This window comes from Bombyx mori, chromosome 22 (assembly GCF_030269925.1).
Source record: "Bombyx mori chromosome 22, ASM3026992v2".
NCBI classification, from domain to species: domain Eukaryota; kingdom Metazoa; phylum Arthropoda; class Insecta; order Lepidoptera; family Bombycidae; genus Bombyx; species Bombyx mori.
Window position 1 is genome coordinate 5,806,696 of NC_085128.1, and position 19,081 is coordinate 5,825,776.

Consider the following 19,081-nt stretch of genomic DNA (forward strand, 5'->3'; position numbering starts at 1 on the left):
CTCTGCCGTTGGCTCGGCTCCGATCCGGTGCAGGAACTCACCGAAGCGACCATTCCCTGCACCTGCGTGAGCCGGAAAGTGAGGCGTCCTCTGTCACGATTCACCCAATCCACAAGAATCGGGCGAATCGCCTCGACGGTCCTACGACCAGCCGAAGGATCGGCCAGCCGCCTGGACCATGACTCCAACACGGACCGCCGAGATTGGGCCCTCCGCGCTCTGACCACACTGGGGCTGGGACGCGCCACGCCCCGGGCACGAAGGTTAGCCCGCCACTGATAGTCAGCGGCGAGCGCCTACGCCTCCAGGACCCAAGGCGGCGTCCCAGATCTAATTATATTGCGTTGATTCTTTATTTATTTATTTTTAACAAAATCTGATGAATCGTCACTGTCACTCGATGAGCTCTCCCCAACATATATTATAAGTTTCTGTACTTCTATATTATCGAATGCCACATGAATTTCCCAATCCGACGCTATAATGTTTTTGGCTCTTACAATTTTTTCCCAGTGTTCGGCGGTTAGTTCCGCACATGCATTTTGTAATAAATCTAACATCTTGTTTGCTGTAAAAGGGGGGTAGGTAAAGTTTGTTTAAAGTTTTTTAAGTGTTGGAATTTCTTTGCGCAAGTAATATTCATAATTCGTAATATGGTCGAAGGTGAATAGCGTCAATGTCGTAGTTGTCAACCGATGTCACACGACGTGGTTGGCGTTTTTTCTTCGGCGTACGAAGCTTATTTTCCTGCATGCCGCTTGTACCGTAAACTTCGGTAGTAATTTTTGAAACAGTAGTTCCACAAATTCCTAAGGCGGCCACAATACGCTCTCACACTTGCGACAGTGCTAATAGCGGGCCATCATTTTGATACCATTTTTGATTGCTTCAAAGTAGTTATGAACCTTGATCACCAGTTCTCTCACTTCCCTTTTCAGAACAGATCCTTTATGCATTTTGATATTTGACAGCTGGGTGGCAATCGTATGGATAAAAGGCTTATTACACTTGGCTAAATTTAGTCGACTGAATTCAGTGAAGTGTAATAGCATTCACTAAGCTAGCCTACTAAATTCAGTAGCAAGGATGGTTTCTGACTGAGTAAATCAACTAAGCCTAATTAGAAATGCATTTAGGAAGTTGTAATCGCATTTAGTTACTTAGTGAATGAGTCGTCTCATAGCTCTCCGTGCGTAAGGAAGGTACTGTTTGTTTTTTACTTCCGAATAAAAAGTATTTATTTTCGTTACCTTTATTTAATGTGGCAGACATTTTATAAATAGCTAATAAATTTTTGATTCTATTGAGCCGAAAGCGAGGGCTACGCCAATTTTTTGTTGTCTTGACAATACTGGGCCATCCTCTTACACACACGACAGGTCCTACTTCGTCGCGTTTAAACTGACAATTGATTCAGTCGCTGAATTTAGAACAGTGTAATCAGAAGCTTCTAACTTGCTTCTAGATTTGCTTCTGTATTCAGTCGACTAAATTTAGCCAAGTGTAGTATGCCTTTGGTGTGAAAAAACTCAGCGAACAGAAATGGAGTGACTATAATAATATAGCACAACCGTCTTGTTGCGAGGGATAGATTAAAACACACAAAAAGGCGGTGGGCCATTAAGTGTTCCCAGCTTGAAAATATATATTTGAAAGTTTTTGTTGTATTTGTCTTTGTTCAAAACATAATAAATATATGCGATCGATATCATTACTTATTTGGTCACAGCACTACAACTATCAAATTAGAACTGTCATCGAGAAAACAAAGAAATGGAAATAGTATAAGGCACTGAGCTTATCCCATAGTATAGTTAGTATTTTATTATTATTTAGGCACTTATTAACTCCATGGCTCATCCTAACACAACACATGAAAAAAACATTGATCTAAGTATGTAAATAGTGAAGTTGCAAGTTTTGAGATTATGCACCTCCTATTTGAACCTAAATTATATTGTAACTATACGAATTTTTCATTATTGTTTTATTTATTGCCCTTGTAGGAAGACCAGCATGCAGCCCAATATAATTTTTCGGGTTTGATTTTTATTACACGATTTATTATCCTTCACCATGGAAGTCAGTTGCGAATGCTTGTTAGGTACGTATTTCATTAGAAAAATTGGTACCCACCTTTTTTTTAACGTTGGGGATTTCGTTTACGGATAACCGTCTGCAGGATTCGAACACCGTTGCATCGCTTGATACGACTGCACCAGGCGTCTTACCTTTTTTTATGATTGAAAGATTACTGGTGGCCCAGAGGCCTTTCCAGTTTCACCAGGACAGGTAGGCGAGCAAAGGCTCAGCCAGGAGGAGTGGGATTTGCTAACAACTTCCCGAGCGCCTCCGAAGGATACCTAACAAACAACTCAAGAGCAATTGCTTTACGAATGATCGTCTTACCCTTAGGCCACGACGACTTCAATATTTTTGGTGTTTTTGAAGTTTACTCATTAGGGATTAATTTCATTTAATGGACGGTTAAATCGAGCGTTAGCAAAAGGCATTGTTTTTCATTCACTCAAAAAAACACACTATGAGAAAAGTTAAATAGTATTAAGCATATACAATAAATACACAATTGACTATTACTATTGGAATCGCTAATTAGGCATAGTGATAGTGATTTAATGAACACTGCAGGCATACCTAACATTGTTAAAATCATTAAATTTCTGGCATGTTAAATCCTGTAATCGTTATTTAAGTAGAATTTTTCAAAATGAAATAACTTTTGATACGACAACAAAACGACCATATCTGATGATGGAAAGCAACACATGTACTAGTAATGTGATTATTTTTGTATGTATGTTTAACGGTGAATATTTTCGAATAAATATGTATAATGATGCTTACATTTACTCCCTTTGCCTACTGTATATTCAATAATAATCGCATTTACAGGAAACTCCAGTCGCGCATCGGAGCGTATTATTTTGTTTACAATAAATAAAAACAAATTGTGTTTGTTTAATTTTTATTACGAAATATTATTAAAAATCATTCTAAGTAACGCAATGTAATAGCTAAATTAAACTACGCTTATTAATATTACTTAATGTTTAATTGGATGTTGAAATACTGGCAGTGAAAAATACACTAATATACGTACAAAATTACAACTACTTTGTTAACACTGCTTTGAGATTGAAAATTGTCGGTAATTTATGACCATTCCTATTAATTTCGAGGACCAAATTCATTCTCTCTCTATATCTCAATAAAAATAACAGTTCATTATTTTATAAATGTATTATTAATTTGGTGTTAATTTGTTAATTAGCGCATGTGTACAAAAGCAATTTGGAAAATATTCGTTACGCAGTTACAAAATTGCACTGTTTGTACAAATATACACAAGAACATTTACTCAAAATCCAAATTAATTAAATGCAATGCTGTTTCTGATTTTTGTTAAAACAGTTGATGCAATTAAAAAAAGTATAAAAAAAAGAAAATTTTCTTTAATCGTTTTTTACATGGTTTTCTCTCTTGCAGAATTATCTTTTTATATAAATATGTTTAACGTAAATCATTACATATTTCAAACGGACCAAATCAAGATGAACGTCACAAGTTAAAAGATACTTTATTGCGTTTAAACAGATGGGTGGAAGAGCTCACTGCCCCCCTGACGTTAAGTGGTTACTGGAGCCCATAGACAAAAGCGCGACCCACCTTGAAATAGAAGTTCTAAGGTCTCAGTATAGTTACAACGGCTGCCCCACCCTTCAAACCGAAACGCATTACTGCTTCACTGCAGAAATAGGCAAGGCGGTGGTACCTATCCGTCCGACTCACAAGAGATCCTACTACCAGTAAAAAACTCATTGGTGAGCCATACCCATTTAAATGAACCGCATATTAATGTTGAATATTGGCATTGAAATGTATAATTGACACAAACTTATATATAAATTGGCATAGTTTGTGATTATTTTTCCAATTATTGATATTTGTATGTTTTAATACTAGCATCTACGTTTCATGCTTTTTATGGGTACATAATATGGTTATGGTTTTTCAAAACCGATTTTTTCCTTTTTGATCAAATCACACAATATTTCAGCATAGGCAATTCCGCATAAGTAAGGCTTCCGGTTTTTTATTTTTAAATAGGGTGTAAACTTTTTGGTAAACGGATTTCTGTAGTATTATTAAGAAAAAAATTGAGAGTGAACTATAATTAGTTTACTTTTTTATTAAAAATGAAATGTCGGAATATTTAGTCGTGATGAAATTTTAAGTACTAACAAAAGTTTGTGAAAATCTTGTACCTCGGAATGTCTACATAATTTCAAGCCTCCTACTTCGGTTTCTAAACCCGAATACATTACCAACACTCTCTACACTAAACATACACAACCAATTCGACTAAGCACGCTCATTTATCTAGAAAGCATTCCAAAATTGTTTTCAATATAAAAATATTCGAAGTCAGTGTCAACTGCGACATATTATTATTCAAATTAAACATTATGTCGAAGTCAATTTTTATTTGGGCCTCTTTTGAATTATGCAATAGAAAATAAGTTATGTCTTTAATAACATCTTAACAAATGTAGTATATAAAAGGCATAACGAATTCTCCCTTACACGAATAACATAAGGTAAATTGTATTCTAATTGTTACTATAAATGCAATGGATATAACTCAACAAAAGCAATAAACGACTGTTTAAGATTATTCAATAATCTAGATTGAACACCAATATTATTGAAGTGATAGAAAGCATTTTTAGGTTGACAGTTCTTCTGCCTTGATAGATTTTATTGAAAAGAAGTCATTTAACTTTAATTTTATATCGGAATCGCCGAAAGTTAACTGAGCTGCTTTGTTGGAGTTTGTCTAGTTAGTGAATAATAATAACAACGTTTTCCCTCAATAGAGTTAGAGATTCATCAACAATTGTTGAGGAGATACAAAATCCGTTTAAATTTATCTAGGCACCAGAATATTACTATTATAACCTTGTATCTTTTATAAGACAGAGTAATAAGAAGCTGCCAGTGTCAACGTTTTTTTATAAATACATATCATATTTACACAGCAGCGGTGGGAAAACTTCAGAGTACCCGCCTATTATTATGGCCACTGAAACAAGACATTTTGTTTTAATTTTATTACAGAATTTAGAATTATTAAATGCAAATTACATATAATTACAAACTATATTCGCACAAAATATATTGTTTCAGTAGCCTAGCTACGTCTTTGTACTGTTTCATGGCTGATTATTAATTATTCAACCACTTAAGAAATAACAATGGAAAATAACTAACAAAAGAAATTAGTGACGACATGAATCTAAAAAAGCAATATACGACAATCCCTGGGCAAAAACAAAATCAAGATATCACTCAAATTGTAGGTACGGTGTAGGATATGTAACAAGTGACACATGTCCACTTAAAGTAAAACTTAAGATAAACTTAGATACTACGAAACTATATTTAATTACAACATAAAAATGCAGTCACACAATTCACAGCTATTATTACAATTCGAATAATTTTATCTTAATCATATTAATAGTAATTGAAAAATCACTGGAGATTTTATGTTAATTGTAGTTTTGTTGACCCAATTAATTTTCTTAGATCATATATTTCAAGTCTTGAATGGGATATGCTTAAATAAGAGCGACTCTATTGACGAGCGGAGTTTTTCGTCTGCTTGTATGGGATTGTGTTGATACTGGTTGGTATATGAAGCTGCTTCTTGAACGTTTCGCTGGATGTACTGGAATAAAAATTGACATTTTAATTTTATTATAATCTGTATAGTGAGCGGCATGTAAGTTAGCAAGGTTTTGGTGTAGTGGGGGTAATGTCGCGCATAGTGCACATTGCAACAAAAAATGGTCACTTTTATTGCCGCATATAATTTAATTTAATTTTTTATTTGCCGTAATTTGTTTTTTAAGCCTTTGTGTTTAGAAGAAAGTTAAAGAAAAGAGAGGAATTCGTGAAGTGTATTAGGCGTTATAAATAAAATACAATTAAAAGTTAAGAAGTTTATTTAAAATAATACACTTAATATTAAAAATTATGTGACGCCGTCGTCACTATCATTTTCTAATAATAAAAACCCCTTGGATTAAATTTATGGTAGCACCTGAGCTGGTGGAAGGAGTTGGCTCCTCATCGTTGACATAACGAAGAGTCGCTGTCGTCACTGGCGTAAATAATAAAACGCTCAGTGACTGAATCGACTATATGGTCATTGGTATTTGGTCCTGGCATTGCAAACAAATTTAAAAGAATAACACTCGTAACAAAAACTAAATTTAAAACAAAAATAACAACTCGTAACAAAAACTCAATATAAACAAAGGGCTCCTACAATTTAGTAGGCGCATGTGTAACCAGGAGCGAACGGAACGTGGACGCGGTGCGAGAGGGGAGGGTCGACTGACTCACCAATCGCGCGCTCGGAACGGTGCTACGTCTTTCCCCGCGTCCCGCTTGACAAACAAAGAGACCTAAAAAACGACTTCTGCGCATCTAACGACTGTTGCCAAGTTACGTGCCGGGGACTATACCTACCTTTCTTATTTTATGATATGATAGAGTATGAAATTAACGAATTACCATAGAGAGAAGTTTATTCCATCTGGTAAGACTTGAATAGTATGTGGAGGAAATATTTCTGATAACGTTATCTCCCTCATGAATGCAGTGTTTTCCGGTAATAAAGATGAATACCACTCTGACAGAAAGAGAACAGAAGTCCTCCCGTTTATCCAGAGGTCCATAAGATCAGTATTATCGACAGACCAAACGGCCTTCTTCAGTATAGAGTACAATGGAAATAGCTAATATTTGGGACCGCGGCAGGAGCAGTAATTTAAGCTTTAAAGCACAGATTTTTGTCCAGGCGTGAAATTTCGCTCCATTGAAGCATTTTCTTGTACTAGATAAGCGGACGACAATCTTGTCAACCAAGCGTCAAAATTAACACAATTAAAATGTATTTAAAGAGCCAATTTTTTAAACATAATATATTTTTATAGTCTTATTGAAATGCATGCCATCAATTAACAGTACGGTTACAAGTATAGGTGAGCAATATGAAAAGCGTGTGGGGAAAGAGCAACTTGAAAGGTCACCATCAATAGCATCGATTTGATACACAATCCATACAAAAAACTCTTTCTTCGATTCTAGTCTGTAACTTTGATATATGTGATTTATGCCGATTATGCATAAGATTACTGTCAGATATTAGAAAGCTTAAGCTATGTTAGCATTCATAGCGACAGATTCGGCAGTAACTCTTTTATTTTCAGTTACGTTTAGATTTCAATGTACCCAAGGAGAGTACCTACTTCACATCTGAATAAATCTCACCACCTAAAGCGACATTTCTTTTAGTCGGTTTACACAGCCAGATCACTGGGATAAAGTCAGGTCACGCCCCCAAGAGTATTCCAATCTGTTGACCTACATGGACGAATATTTGGGATACTACGTCATCGCTAGGTAACCAGGGCGAGAGAACGGTATGGCCTTGTAGTAAATGGTCAAACGATCAAAGTGGAACTAACCTATACCCACAAGACTTGGGTATATGTTAAGCATGGTCGGCAAAAGGACAAACAAAAATCGTGGCCTATTAGAATCATAGGTGAGTTGTATCACTAGCTGCAGGCAATGTTCCAAGATGAAATCAAAGGCAGTTGACACGTAAGGACGGTGGTTCTGGGTTCTTGATGATTGTTCGCGATGGTATCTTCAAAATTTTCAAAAAATCACCACCTCTGCAGATGGGTACTGCAAGACCACGAGGTCAGTCCCTTCTTGAACATCCTCAAATCGAGTTTACCTCCCATGTGCCCTGTTGTGAAACTTGTATAGAGAAGCGTAGACTTGAGCATGTTAGCCATAACCTCCACCCAGCTACCTACGTAACGAATAGGACCCGTACATACAATACAGCCTTGTCTAGGAAAACATAGCAGGCATATCCAAAACGCTTCTCTGTTAAAAGAGCAAGGCAGATTGTGCCAATGCTCGGACTTTGCCGAATTCTATATGAAATATATAAATAAAATTTGCCTTAAACGTGATTTTTTTAAATTTTTGTTAACATGATACAGAATGTAATCAAAATGAGGGTAGGGCTAGGATTGTAAATGTAAAAACTAAAATATGTACAGGTTGTGCAATTGGTTGGCACAGCTCACGGAAAGAGTTGGTGAGTTCAACCGCCGCGTAAGACTGACGGGTCTCTTACTTCGGCTGGATTTTTTTCCAGTGGGCAAGAGAGCTTGTGGATCCTATTTATAAATGCCATCCGGGTACTGATACGTGCTGGGCGGTGGGGACCTTTCCATAGTTTTCCTGAGACTTACCATCTCGTATGACGAGCTCATCAGGACTTTCGGTATAGAAGGTAGAGAGAGAATATTTAACTCATTGTAATGCACTACAAGTCGGAATACCAGAAAATTATATACTTACTTGTATAGTTTTCGGTCATCAAGTCAAACTTTATAGGCTTTCCAAAATCGACCTCTTCATACGAATTATCGAGAACCTGTAAAAAAAGTGTTTCGTTGTATCAATTAATGCTATCAGAATACCAACAACACCCAACTCAAGTGATTAATGAAACGAATTTCAATCTATTGCGGGAACTATACGTCATATTGGACATATAATTGGATTGCTTCGGAACCGGACATTACTTAATTATCGGTTTAATGGTACAACAGCATTAGGTATACTTTTATGAAAAAGGTTCCAAGCTGGGCATGTAACACAGTTTTCGCACTGAAACATGGCGACTAATGTAGACAAAAAAATGCATTTATAGTTAACAGACAATTTTTTTAAACTAAAATTCTCACCTCGACATCGCTAACTTCTTCACCAGACTCGACATCTGTAATGTATGACGTTAATGATGACGGACCCGTCGCCAACAGACGGTACGTGCCGCCCACCATGCCCGTACCTTCCACAACTTCATCTACTTCTAACTCTTGATCTGACACTTCCTGATGAGAACAAAAAACACAGTGAATACAATTTAATTAGCATGACGAAGCATGTTGCGGATAATAACATGTACTTTTAGGTTAGGAATATTGCGTTCTTTTTTTTATAATAAATAAATGGATTTTATAAAAAAAAAATTTAATTAGTGGCTACCCACTTTTGATGTGGCAATATGGTATTTTCATTTCGTGTCTAAAAATGCAAAACTTTACTTTACTAGGTATTATAAAAGGCAACATGATTCCAAACCGTATTATATTCAATTTAATGTTTTCATTGTTTATATTATGTGTTTCATTGAGGATATGTTTAGTAGATATACATAGGTTTGTGGTATTAGATAATTTATTTTTTCGAACTGAGCAAAACATTGTAAGGTCAAGTTATTTAAAAAATATGCTAGTCTACACAAAATAAAATGAATTTTTTAAAAGGTTTATAAGAATAGAAGATGATGAGTGTTTGCTGATGTATGGTACACTGCTTACATTCCACCTGCAGTGGATACATATATTTCACTTGTCTTTTTCACGAATTCTTATCACGGCTTGCTCTTACAGCAAAAATATCTCATACAGTAGACCAAAGGTAAAATAAATAAAACCATACCAATTTGTAACATGGTTACATCTTAGGTCAACTTCACCCATAGCAAGCAATTTGAGAATTTTAACAGCGACACTCACTTATCACAATTGTTAAAATGATTTTCTACCAATAAAAATTTGGTAAGAAAACAGTATGATCAAGAAAAATAAACTTGATCTAGTTTATAGTCCGTTGTGACTTATACCTGTTCAACGGTTTCCTCTTCTTCTACTTCTTCTTTGACCTCAGGGTCGATCTCTACGTCCGCGTCCATTTCAGTATCACCGTCAACATCTGCATCATCTTCGATATCGGTGTCGCCGCCCACCGCACTGTACTTCATTTCGCCGCGCTCTAGAGCTTCTAAACTTTCTGGAATTGCAACAAAGGCCTTTAAAACATTCTGTACTTTGACTCCATTTCACAAATACTGCTCATTATTATTATTCGTTTACACTAATTATATTTGGAATTTACCTGGATAAACCATAGCCTTTTTTATAGCTTGTGGATCTTTCCTTGACCATTTTTGAACTTCTTCATCCATTTTCCCAACTTTCGAGGGATTCATCGCCCACAAACAACCTACAATAATTTACTTTTCATTTTCATTCTATTTACAATTTAAAGCAATTTTTAATTATGTAATTGATACCTAGTAATAAATTATTAACCTTTTCTTTGGCTTCCATTTGTAGAGGGCTTCTCAATTTTTTCAAAACATTTGTTTAGGCTGAGGTTGTGCCTCACTGAATTTTTCCAGCCATTAGGTGCTGTTTTGAAATACGGAAAATGCTGGCTGAAATTTTGGAGAAACTTTATATACATTTTCTTTCTTTGCGTTGTAATAATTATTAAAGATTCAGCTATCATACTTACCACATGAAGTTGTATATTTCAGACACTGGTAAACTTCCTGTTCTTGAATTCTTTAATGCCATAGCTATTAAACACGAATACGAGTATGCTGGTTTAGGAAATTCGCCTACAGTCTTCCCATGTGCACTTAAATACTTTGTTTGACTATTGTCTACTGTATAAGTATTACTAATGGAAGTCTTCATTAACTGTCTACCATTACTTAACGAAGAATTATCAATTAGTATTGTCGCTTGATTCTTATTACCATTCGCTAAAATTGTTCTAGATTGACCAATCGATTGAGCATCTAATATGTGGATGTTGCCCGATATAATTGTTTTAGTTCCTATCTGTTGTGTTATTTTTTGGTTTGTGTTTAAAATTGAACAACTTTTACCATTGACCTTTATCAACTCCGGTTGAGCTTTTATTCGAACAGTAGACTGAGTGTTCGACACTGCGGATACTTTAGATTTATCCAAATCTTTTAGTAAATCTTTGACTACAGTCTTGTCGTTTTTTCTTACGTAAATAACCATCTGCCTCGCCTCTTCTGGTTCCTTTTTTATTTTTATTTCCTCTGTTTCGTGAACTTTAGAGACTTTAATTGTGTTTGGAGAAAATGTTAAGTGACTTTTTTCTTCTTTTGGACTGGCTAGCGTTGAATTGTGTTTCGATTCGGAATCTCTGTTAGCCACCGATGAGAGAAGGACATTTGACGCTTCTTCTTTAACTACACTTTTTACTGGTGTTTCGGCAAAGTTTGAAGGCATCACAGAGTTTGGATTCACCATAACGGCATTGGCTTCAGATCCATATAAATCTAAATTATGAACAAAACTGGAACTGTTATTTAGCCACGTAGAGCAATTATCAGTGTCCATGTCGAGTAACGGTGGCATGTCGGAAAAATTTGTACCAAACGAATCCTGGAATAAAAGTGGAATTTAATTTTAGCGTTTAAGTAGCTATAAATAACTTATGATTAATTTATTTGGATACTAACTTGAAAATCTGATATACTACTAAGATCTGTGGCTATTTCATTCTTGATGTCGATGTCTAGCATGTCTTGGAGTGAGTCGGTGATATACAAATCCATGTCTGAGCACCACTGTAACAAATTATTTCACAATTTACAATCCCTTTGCAAAACACGGTAAGTAAGTAAGTAGTCCCTTATAAACGATCTCTATGATTTGGTTTTTAATTGTTCGATACTGTAACGAAATATTTGGATAAGAATAGCGTTCCGTGATATCTGAACAAAATTAGATTAAAAATGAGAGAAACCTTCAGTTGTTTTCAGAGGAGGAAAAACAAATAGTAAAAAACGACCATGTGCCACAAACGCTCGGTGTACTTCTATTCGTATATGTTTCGGAAATATATCTTTTATTTTTTTTATAGTTATTGTAATACTTAATATTTAATTATCAATTAAATTATTGTAACACATAAGAAGTGTTCGTTGGCGACTTCCAAGGCGATGGAATAGTACCTATCGTGCAATAGGATAAAATCCACATTCCAATCAAAACTGAAATACTCAGTCTATATATAATGTTAAAAGAGAAATAAATATAAATACTATGTTTTGTTCAACTATATGAATCGTTTAATACTGTAGCGTGTCTAACACTTTTTTTACTTACTATAAATTTTTACTTAATAGCCTTTTAAAAATATAAAACTCATTCGAAATTATCTGCAATAAATGTTGTAATGTAAATGGGCTCCAGTTACCACTTAATAGAAGGCGACCGTGCGCTTGCCCTCTTACACAATAAATAAATTAAAAATATAGGCATAATTACAGTACAATTGTAAATTCGACCTGTTGTTAAAAATGTGGGCGGCTCTTTTACATCATGGAGCATGGGCGTTAGTAACCATTTCATAGCAGATGGGTCATAACCTCATCTGCCCGCCGACAGGAATTAAAAAAAAAAAGCGGGAATTGCTACATTTTTTACAGATTCACAAACGCATACCAATGTAGCTTAAACCGCAAGTTTATGTGAGTTCATACGACAATTTTAATGGTACTAAACAATTTATTTTAATTCCTTCCAATTTTCCCATTTTTTCATCAAATATTCTCAGAGTTAATAAAAACAAAGGTTATCAGTAATTCTAGTCATTCTCAACGCAAACAAGTCCAGTGAGCCGAGACAGTTGGCCGGTAGGAGGGCGATACAATGAAACCACTACGTAGTACCACAAACCTGTTTTTGGTATGTAGCATGTTCTACCCTAACAGCGAAACTGTAACACCATTTCATCTCATTGAATGGAATTGATGTCTGATCAAGTTAACAATTTATTTATTTCAATTCCCTTTAGTAGGTAGGTATGTAATATATCCGTTTCGCGACAGTTTTCTTTGTTTCGTATTTAAGGAAAAAAGTGCTTAAAAGTTTGAAGAATAGCAATAACAGTAATATTCCCCGAAAATTTTAGCGCGACTCAAAATACCAATTGTATATTCGCTTAGTATTTATTTATTTAGCATATTTACTGATAATCTAACAAAATCGAAAATCGAAGCTCTGTTAGGCTTTAAATAACCTTAGCAGTTTTTCACCTGTCACCCGTTATATCATTTCACTTTTATCATAATTATTACGAGAGCCTATGGCAATCTTCTGTAGTTCGTTTCAAGATGCCCCCTTCGCTTTATAAAGGTTTCTAGCGAGGTAGTTTACAAATGTTAACAAAAAACGCCAATGAACAGAACAGACGGCTCCCAAGGACGCGCTTGGGAATAGCTTTTTTTGTAAGTTTCGGACTAACGTGGAACTAAGAAAAATAAAGGTATTCGTAGTTTTTTCGATATTCGTTTAGTATTCTTATGCTAGTTAACAACGAATCTAAATATTTTACTTTATTGTCATTGATGACGAGCGCAATGCAAAAAGTACAGTCGAATCGTTATCTAAGACTGAATTAATAGGACTTCAATTTATCTTACATGTTCGCTTTTTTCAAACGGTACAGGATTATCTAATTAATATTACTTGTATTTTCTTTTAAAACTTGTTCTTGGGTAAAGATACGACGTTCCTTAAAAACGCTATCACTTTGATCATGCCAGATTTATTTAAAAAGTTTGTAGTTTGAGATAAGAAAGCCATTTTACATCACTAACAGCAGCAGCCTTGCTCTGGTATTTTTGGACACATTAATATTATGAAAGTTAATGAACGCTTATCGTTCATATCGTTATCTTTTAATAAAGATTAATATATATTTTTTAATAAAACTCGATTGATATGTTGTAAGAGTTTTGGAAGACTTCGACTGTTTTCTTTTGCCTTAGATAGAATAAACGAAACTCACGGTCTACCTAGTGTTGAGTGGTGTCCGAACCCATGAATAGCTACAACATAAATTTTCGCGCCAACTTGCACATATGCCGTCAAAGTCACAATTGTTTTGTCATAAGTGTATTTTGTACGTAATACATAATTAAAATATAAATGCTTTTCACGATTTTAGTTTTAGATTAGAGTTAGTTTTTTTGTTAGAGTTTAATACGATATTGTTCTACGTTCAACTTTTTTATTTTAAATAAAAAATATTACCATAAAATACATAGCTGTTTTTAGAAGAATAACTATTGGATATAAAATGTTTGTGAAGTCAACTTACACTTATCACTTCTTTGGGCACCGAAATGTGCTTGTGAGTGCACTGACAGATAAGGGACATGTGTGGTACCTACAGACGTAATCTTAATACTCATAACATAAACACTACACTATTTGCTGTTTGTTTTTATTTTATGTTATCATTTTGTCAATGCGAATAAGTTCCCTCCAAAATACTTGCCCCTAAAACTTCGTAGTGGCGTTCGGCGGGAACAAAAATCGACGTAATGAAAGAGAGGTCTTGTATAGGGTGGCAGTAAGGGATGGATATATTTGATAAAAATGTGTGGATCAACCCCTACGTACTGACTTTGCAACCGCCACACCAGGCCTGTTCTTATAACTTATTTAATTCGTGCACGTTTTTTGTTCAATACTTTACTATTTACGAAAAGGTTTCTTTAAATTAGATATTAAAGGGTATTTTTAAATTTATTCACACTATGGTATGTACTATGTACTCAAATCTTTTAACTTGCCTACTTGGCTTAACATGCCAAATAATTCTTCAACAACCAGACCAAACCGAACTTAAAAAGTAGAAATTGTATCAGCAATGAACTGAAGTGTTTATAAGCAACCATCTGAAATGGAGATGATAGGGAGTCTTTTGAGCCCCTACGAGTAGGTATCACCATTCTACCTATACCTACCGTGAATCAGTAATGCATTTGGATTAAAAGGTCGGACAGCGGTTCTACTATACAAACCTTATTCATATCTAACTACTTGACGCCAGGCGGGCCGTGATCTCGTCCACTCATATAAGCAATAAAAGAAGAGAGAAAATGTTTGAATAGATTATATTATTTCACATGGTCATATTTTATTGATCCACGGAAAACCAGTTTTTAAGATAAATAATGTCAAAATTTCAAATGTAACTAAAACCAGGGTACATTTCAAACGTTAACAGAAACATAAAACACATGGCATTTTAGCACGTAATAAATACTCTGTACACACGAAAATATAGTTTATTGAAAGTTTTTTTTAAAGATCCATTTAAGATTCAGACTTTTCCACTAGGCGGTGGGATTTCAGTTCAGTTCAGTACTTTATTATATAGTTTACGAATAAAATGGCTGCAGCAAATGGAACGACGAGCTAAAAGTTCAACACAAAATATCTGAATATTCATGAAATTATGATGAGTTTATATGTCATATTAGATATGATTTTCTCTCGTTTTGTGGTAGCATCTAAAATAGATTATTGTTTAATAAAATTTCACCACTCTAAAATGTTCTAGATTAACAATTTCAAATCAGTTTTTACGAAAATTCTGCCAATATTTCATCCAAGTTAATTTGATAATTTACATTGATAAATAAAACGTACAGACGTCAGGTACGTACGTCGTCGTCTGTTAGAGGGCCATGAACTCATGTTTAATATTTTTAAATGTGATACCTACGTGCCACGAAGTTGGGCCAGAGATTTTTTAAATATTTCCCATTGCTTTTATACCTGCTGTGTGATAAGTTTTTAGTTAAAATGTAGGTTTTCTCCAATCACTGTAATTTTAAGCTTTGGTCTGTATGTAAATAGAAAAGTAGCCTGAAAACTTTAACCGTCCATTTTTTCAGTAATATAAATCATATCTGAATTAGACAGGCATTGAAGAAGGGAGATGTATATTTCAAAAACTATTATGAAGTGGTTTCTGTGAAGGAGGCACTGCGAGGGGCCGCGCGGTTGGCGCTGTGTCCTCGAACCTGACCGCGCGCGCTTGCCTTGAACTCTGGCAGTCGGCTTCGGCGGCGCAGACTACGTCCGCACACGATCATGAAAATGTCTAAGAACAGGGTTTAGTCGGATTTATTCAGAAAAAAATATTTATTAATCCTTTCTTTATTCATAATTTATCTCACGTTTTAATACCTAGTCGAAATTGATTCTAATGTTGTTGCGCACGCAGCATCGTCAGCTTTTGTAGGCGGGAACTAAGAGGCCTACCGTATTGATTTTATGCGCATAGTTCCCCTCGTTTCAATTCCCCTCTTACCTTGTACTTTTCATAGAAAATGAAACTGAGAGTATAACTTTTCTACAGTTTAGAATATGGAATGCTGTGAAATTATCGTAGAACATTTTTCAATTACCATTACTAATAATAATTATCTATAAAAATGATTTTCAAAAATTCATCAATGAGCTATTCGGCGTTTTCTTCAAATGAGTATTTTATTTCAATCGTAAAAATCGTTCTTACAGTAACGTCGTAAAGTTTTCTTGAAAATACAGATGGTACTCAGGTCAATAACCTTGTGTAAATTACTGACTCAACGGTCTATGAATAGGAGGAACCTGTGATTGTTGGTAGAGGAAATTGTTTCTATTAGTTGTTCGTTTTTATTATAATAAAACGTAACTTCTTCGGCAAGGTTAATAAATGTCATGATGCATTTTATTGCGATCGAATTACTTTGCCAGGTACCTACTCCAAAACGACTTCGCCACCTGCCGCATCTTTGTCGAACATTATGAACAGGTGTGGGTTTTACAAAAAGTGAACATGATATTCAAAATGAACTGCAGCTTTTATAAAAAAAATGTTATCATTTAACAAGTATGAAGGTACCTACCTATCAACAATTTAAAAAAAAACAATGTTACTACGGTAGACAAACTTGGCATTCACATGTCGTAGGTTTGCCTATCGTCGATGTAATTTAATTAAACATAAAAACCTATTGCTTTTTTATTAAAATAGTAATCAAAAGACTGGAGAAAAACAGTTTCTAGAAAACAAAACCATTGATTGGAGCAATATGCTATTTGATATAGGTTGTATAGGTATAGGTCTGTTCAAAATTTTTAAAGAGGTTCTGCAGTGTGTTCTTCATTTCAAATAAGGTAGGTTCAGCGATGTGTATTCAGACTCCTCCTAACAGTAGTAGAAATTATATATGTACATACGTCATGTTCACGTGAGTACAATGCAGAGCTAGGAACTTCGAAGACGTCAGGGAAAGCATCTGGGAGTGAGCGATGAGGAAATGAATTCGATTTCATTTTTACATGTGATTTAGTCAAAAACATCTACATAGTCATGATGCTTGGACTGTATCCTCTTTTTTTTTTACAGCTCTTTTGTGAAGAGGCTTACTGTTGATGGACGTGAATAACCTACTATCCTGGTGGTGTATTCAGTATTGCACGTGTGTGCGAACAATAAACAAAGGGTTTTCTATAGTTAACAAAATACAGTAGAATTGGTTCCTTTAGAATGATATGCTTTTTAAAGGGACAAAAATGGTAGTACTTTGGCACAACTGGGTTAGCACAGGAGACTAATATTTTTTTACATTTTTGGTTCCTTGAATAAAATATATATAAGTAATTGCTCAAATATTGTACGAGGGCCATACCTCATATCAGCAATCGATTCTAAATCTGTTTTCCTACTTGGTAGGTACTTTTTCGTAAATTATAATATATTGATGTTTTTTTTTTTTTATTGCTTAGTTGGGTAGACTAGCTCACAGCCCACCTGGTGTTAAGTGGTTACTGGAGCCCATAGACATCTACAACGTAAATGCGCCACCCACCTTGAGATATATAAGTTCTAAGGTCTCAGTATAGTTAAAACGGCTACTCCACCCTTCGAACCGAAACGCATTACTGCTTCACGGCGGAAATAGGCGGGGTGGTGGTACCTACACGTGCGGACTCCCAAGAGGTCCTACCACCAGTGATTACGCAAATTATAATTCTGCGGGTTTGATTTTTATTACACGTGTATCAACAAAGACTGCATTTACGCCTATTTACGGTGTTCTCATTGTTTAACGTCTATTTCCCTGTTCGGAACGGTCGACCGTGTGAACCGTAGAATTCGTGCATCAAAATTATTCAAAATCCAGAAAAAATTATGAGTACCTACTTTTAACTTACAACATCATGATTCAAATTTTTCTTTAAAATTTAGTCTCAGTCATGTCAAAAACCTCATTTTATGAATAAAACAAATTTTAGTACGAATTGCAACAAACTTGAAAACTCGTACGTTGACAATTTACTACAAACGTAACACACAGTTACAACCAATACACACATTCATTCATTGATGAGTTTTAATGGCATCTATTCGTTAATAATAAGCATCATCTACAATTCGTATTTCTTCTTAATCATTTACTTTTTATTATTTTATTACATAAAAATAACATTTTAAATTGGTTTCGTTGAGTTTGAATGAAATATGACTGATGTGCAGTTGAAATTATGTATGTTGATTTTGTGGGGTATCGTCCTTCCTTTTCTAGTAACGTTGGTGGCTTCAAGAGCGAAAGAGACAACACAGGTCGCAACGTTTTCGTGGGATATTAGAACAGAGCAGTTAATTAAAAATTGAATTTAACTTTTTTTCTCGAATAACTAAGTAACTATACCTATTCCATAAGTGCCACACATATTATAAAATAAGAATCTAGGTAGGTCTTTCATTTTAGATTTCGGAATTATGTTTTGTAACGATTTCCCGCCATTTTAGTTTTATACTGATATTTTTCTTTAGGCGGTAATTTTTTCAAGGTCTCGGCGACTTTACACCCAAGAACAAAATAGAAAATGTTAATAAGTTAAGTATAATCTAAAATAATACATCAACCATTGTATGACAGTAAAAAGAGCGGGACGTGTTAACTAATTGGACTTTCCCATGGTCAATTTCTTGTTTTCATAACATTGGTAAATATAGTATATTTTCCATGGTATATTAGCACTCACCGAATATTTATTAGAGTAAATATCCTTTTGCTCAATAGAAAAATCCTGAATTTCGCACATTTACGCTAAAAACATTATAAAATTGACAGATATAACACCACTCACTCCACATAAACCCACAATCTGTTTTACTATTTCGTCAAAAGGTACACAAAGAATGGCGTCTCTTTCTATTGGACGTTTTTGTCCACGTGACCGCATGCGACTTCATCATTGGTTGATAATAAACT

General features: G+C 34.8%; 1 protein-coding gene and 2 long non-coding RNA genes across 3 annotated transcripts; 2 read left to right on the plus strand and 1 right to left on the minus strand.

The window, feature by feature from the left end:
* The first annotated feature begins 1,642 nt into the window (after positions 1–1,642).
* LOC105842423 (uncharacterized) lies at positions 1,643–3,467 on the plus strand. The gene is made up of 3 exons (XR_001140066.4): positions 1,643–1,894; positions 2,007–2,104; positions 2,914–3,467. It is a non-coding gene; the product is annotated as an uncharacterized LOC105842423 (long non-coding RNA).
* LOC101743421 (uncharacterized) lies at positions 2,970–19,076 on the minus strand. Its single transcript, XM_004931910.4, has 9 exons — positions 18,852–19,076; positions 11,471–11,578; positions 10,483–11,393; positions 10,278–10,402; positions 10,081–10,188; positions 9,809–9,975; positions 8,865–9,014; positions 8,476–8,551; positions 2,970–5,752 (listed from the first exon to the last, which is right to left on the minus strand). The coding sequence occupies exons 1-9, from the start codon at positions 18,909–18,911 to the stop codon at positions 5,643–5,645; spliced, it is 1,815 nt and encodes a 604-aa protein (XP_004931967.1). The 5' UTR covers positions 18,912–19,076; the 3' UTR covers positions 2,970–5,642.
* LOC134200957 (uncharacterized) lies at positions 16,777–17,568 on the plus strand. The gene is made up of 2 exons (XR_009976090.1): positions 16,777–16,976; positions 17,209–17,568. It is a non-coding gene; the product is annotated as an uncharacterized LOC134200957 (long non-coding RNA).
* Positions 19,077–19,081: the final 5 nt, after the last annotated feature.

Bases quoted from the DNA above. Each gene is read 5' to 3' on its own strand.
- LOC101743421 (XM_004931910.4), bottom strand. From the start codon at position 18,911: ATGTGCGAAATTCAGGATTTTTCTATTGAGCAAAAGGATATTTACTCT. The intron at 9,976-10,080 runs GTAAATTCCAAA...TTGCAATTCCAG, and splicing joins AAAGGCTATGGTTTATCCAG to AAAGTTTAGAAGCTCTAGAG. The intron at 9,015-9,808 runs GTATAAGTCACA...TGTTCTCATCAG, and splicing joins AAGAGGAAACCGTTGAACAG to GAAGTGTCAGATCAAGAGTT.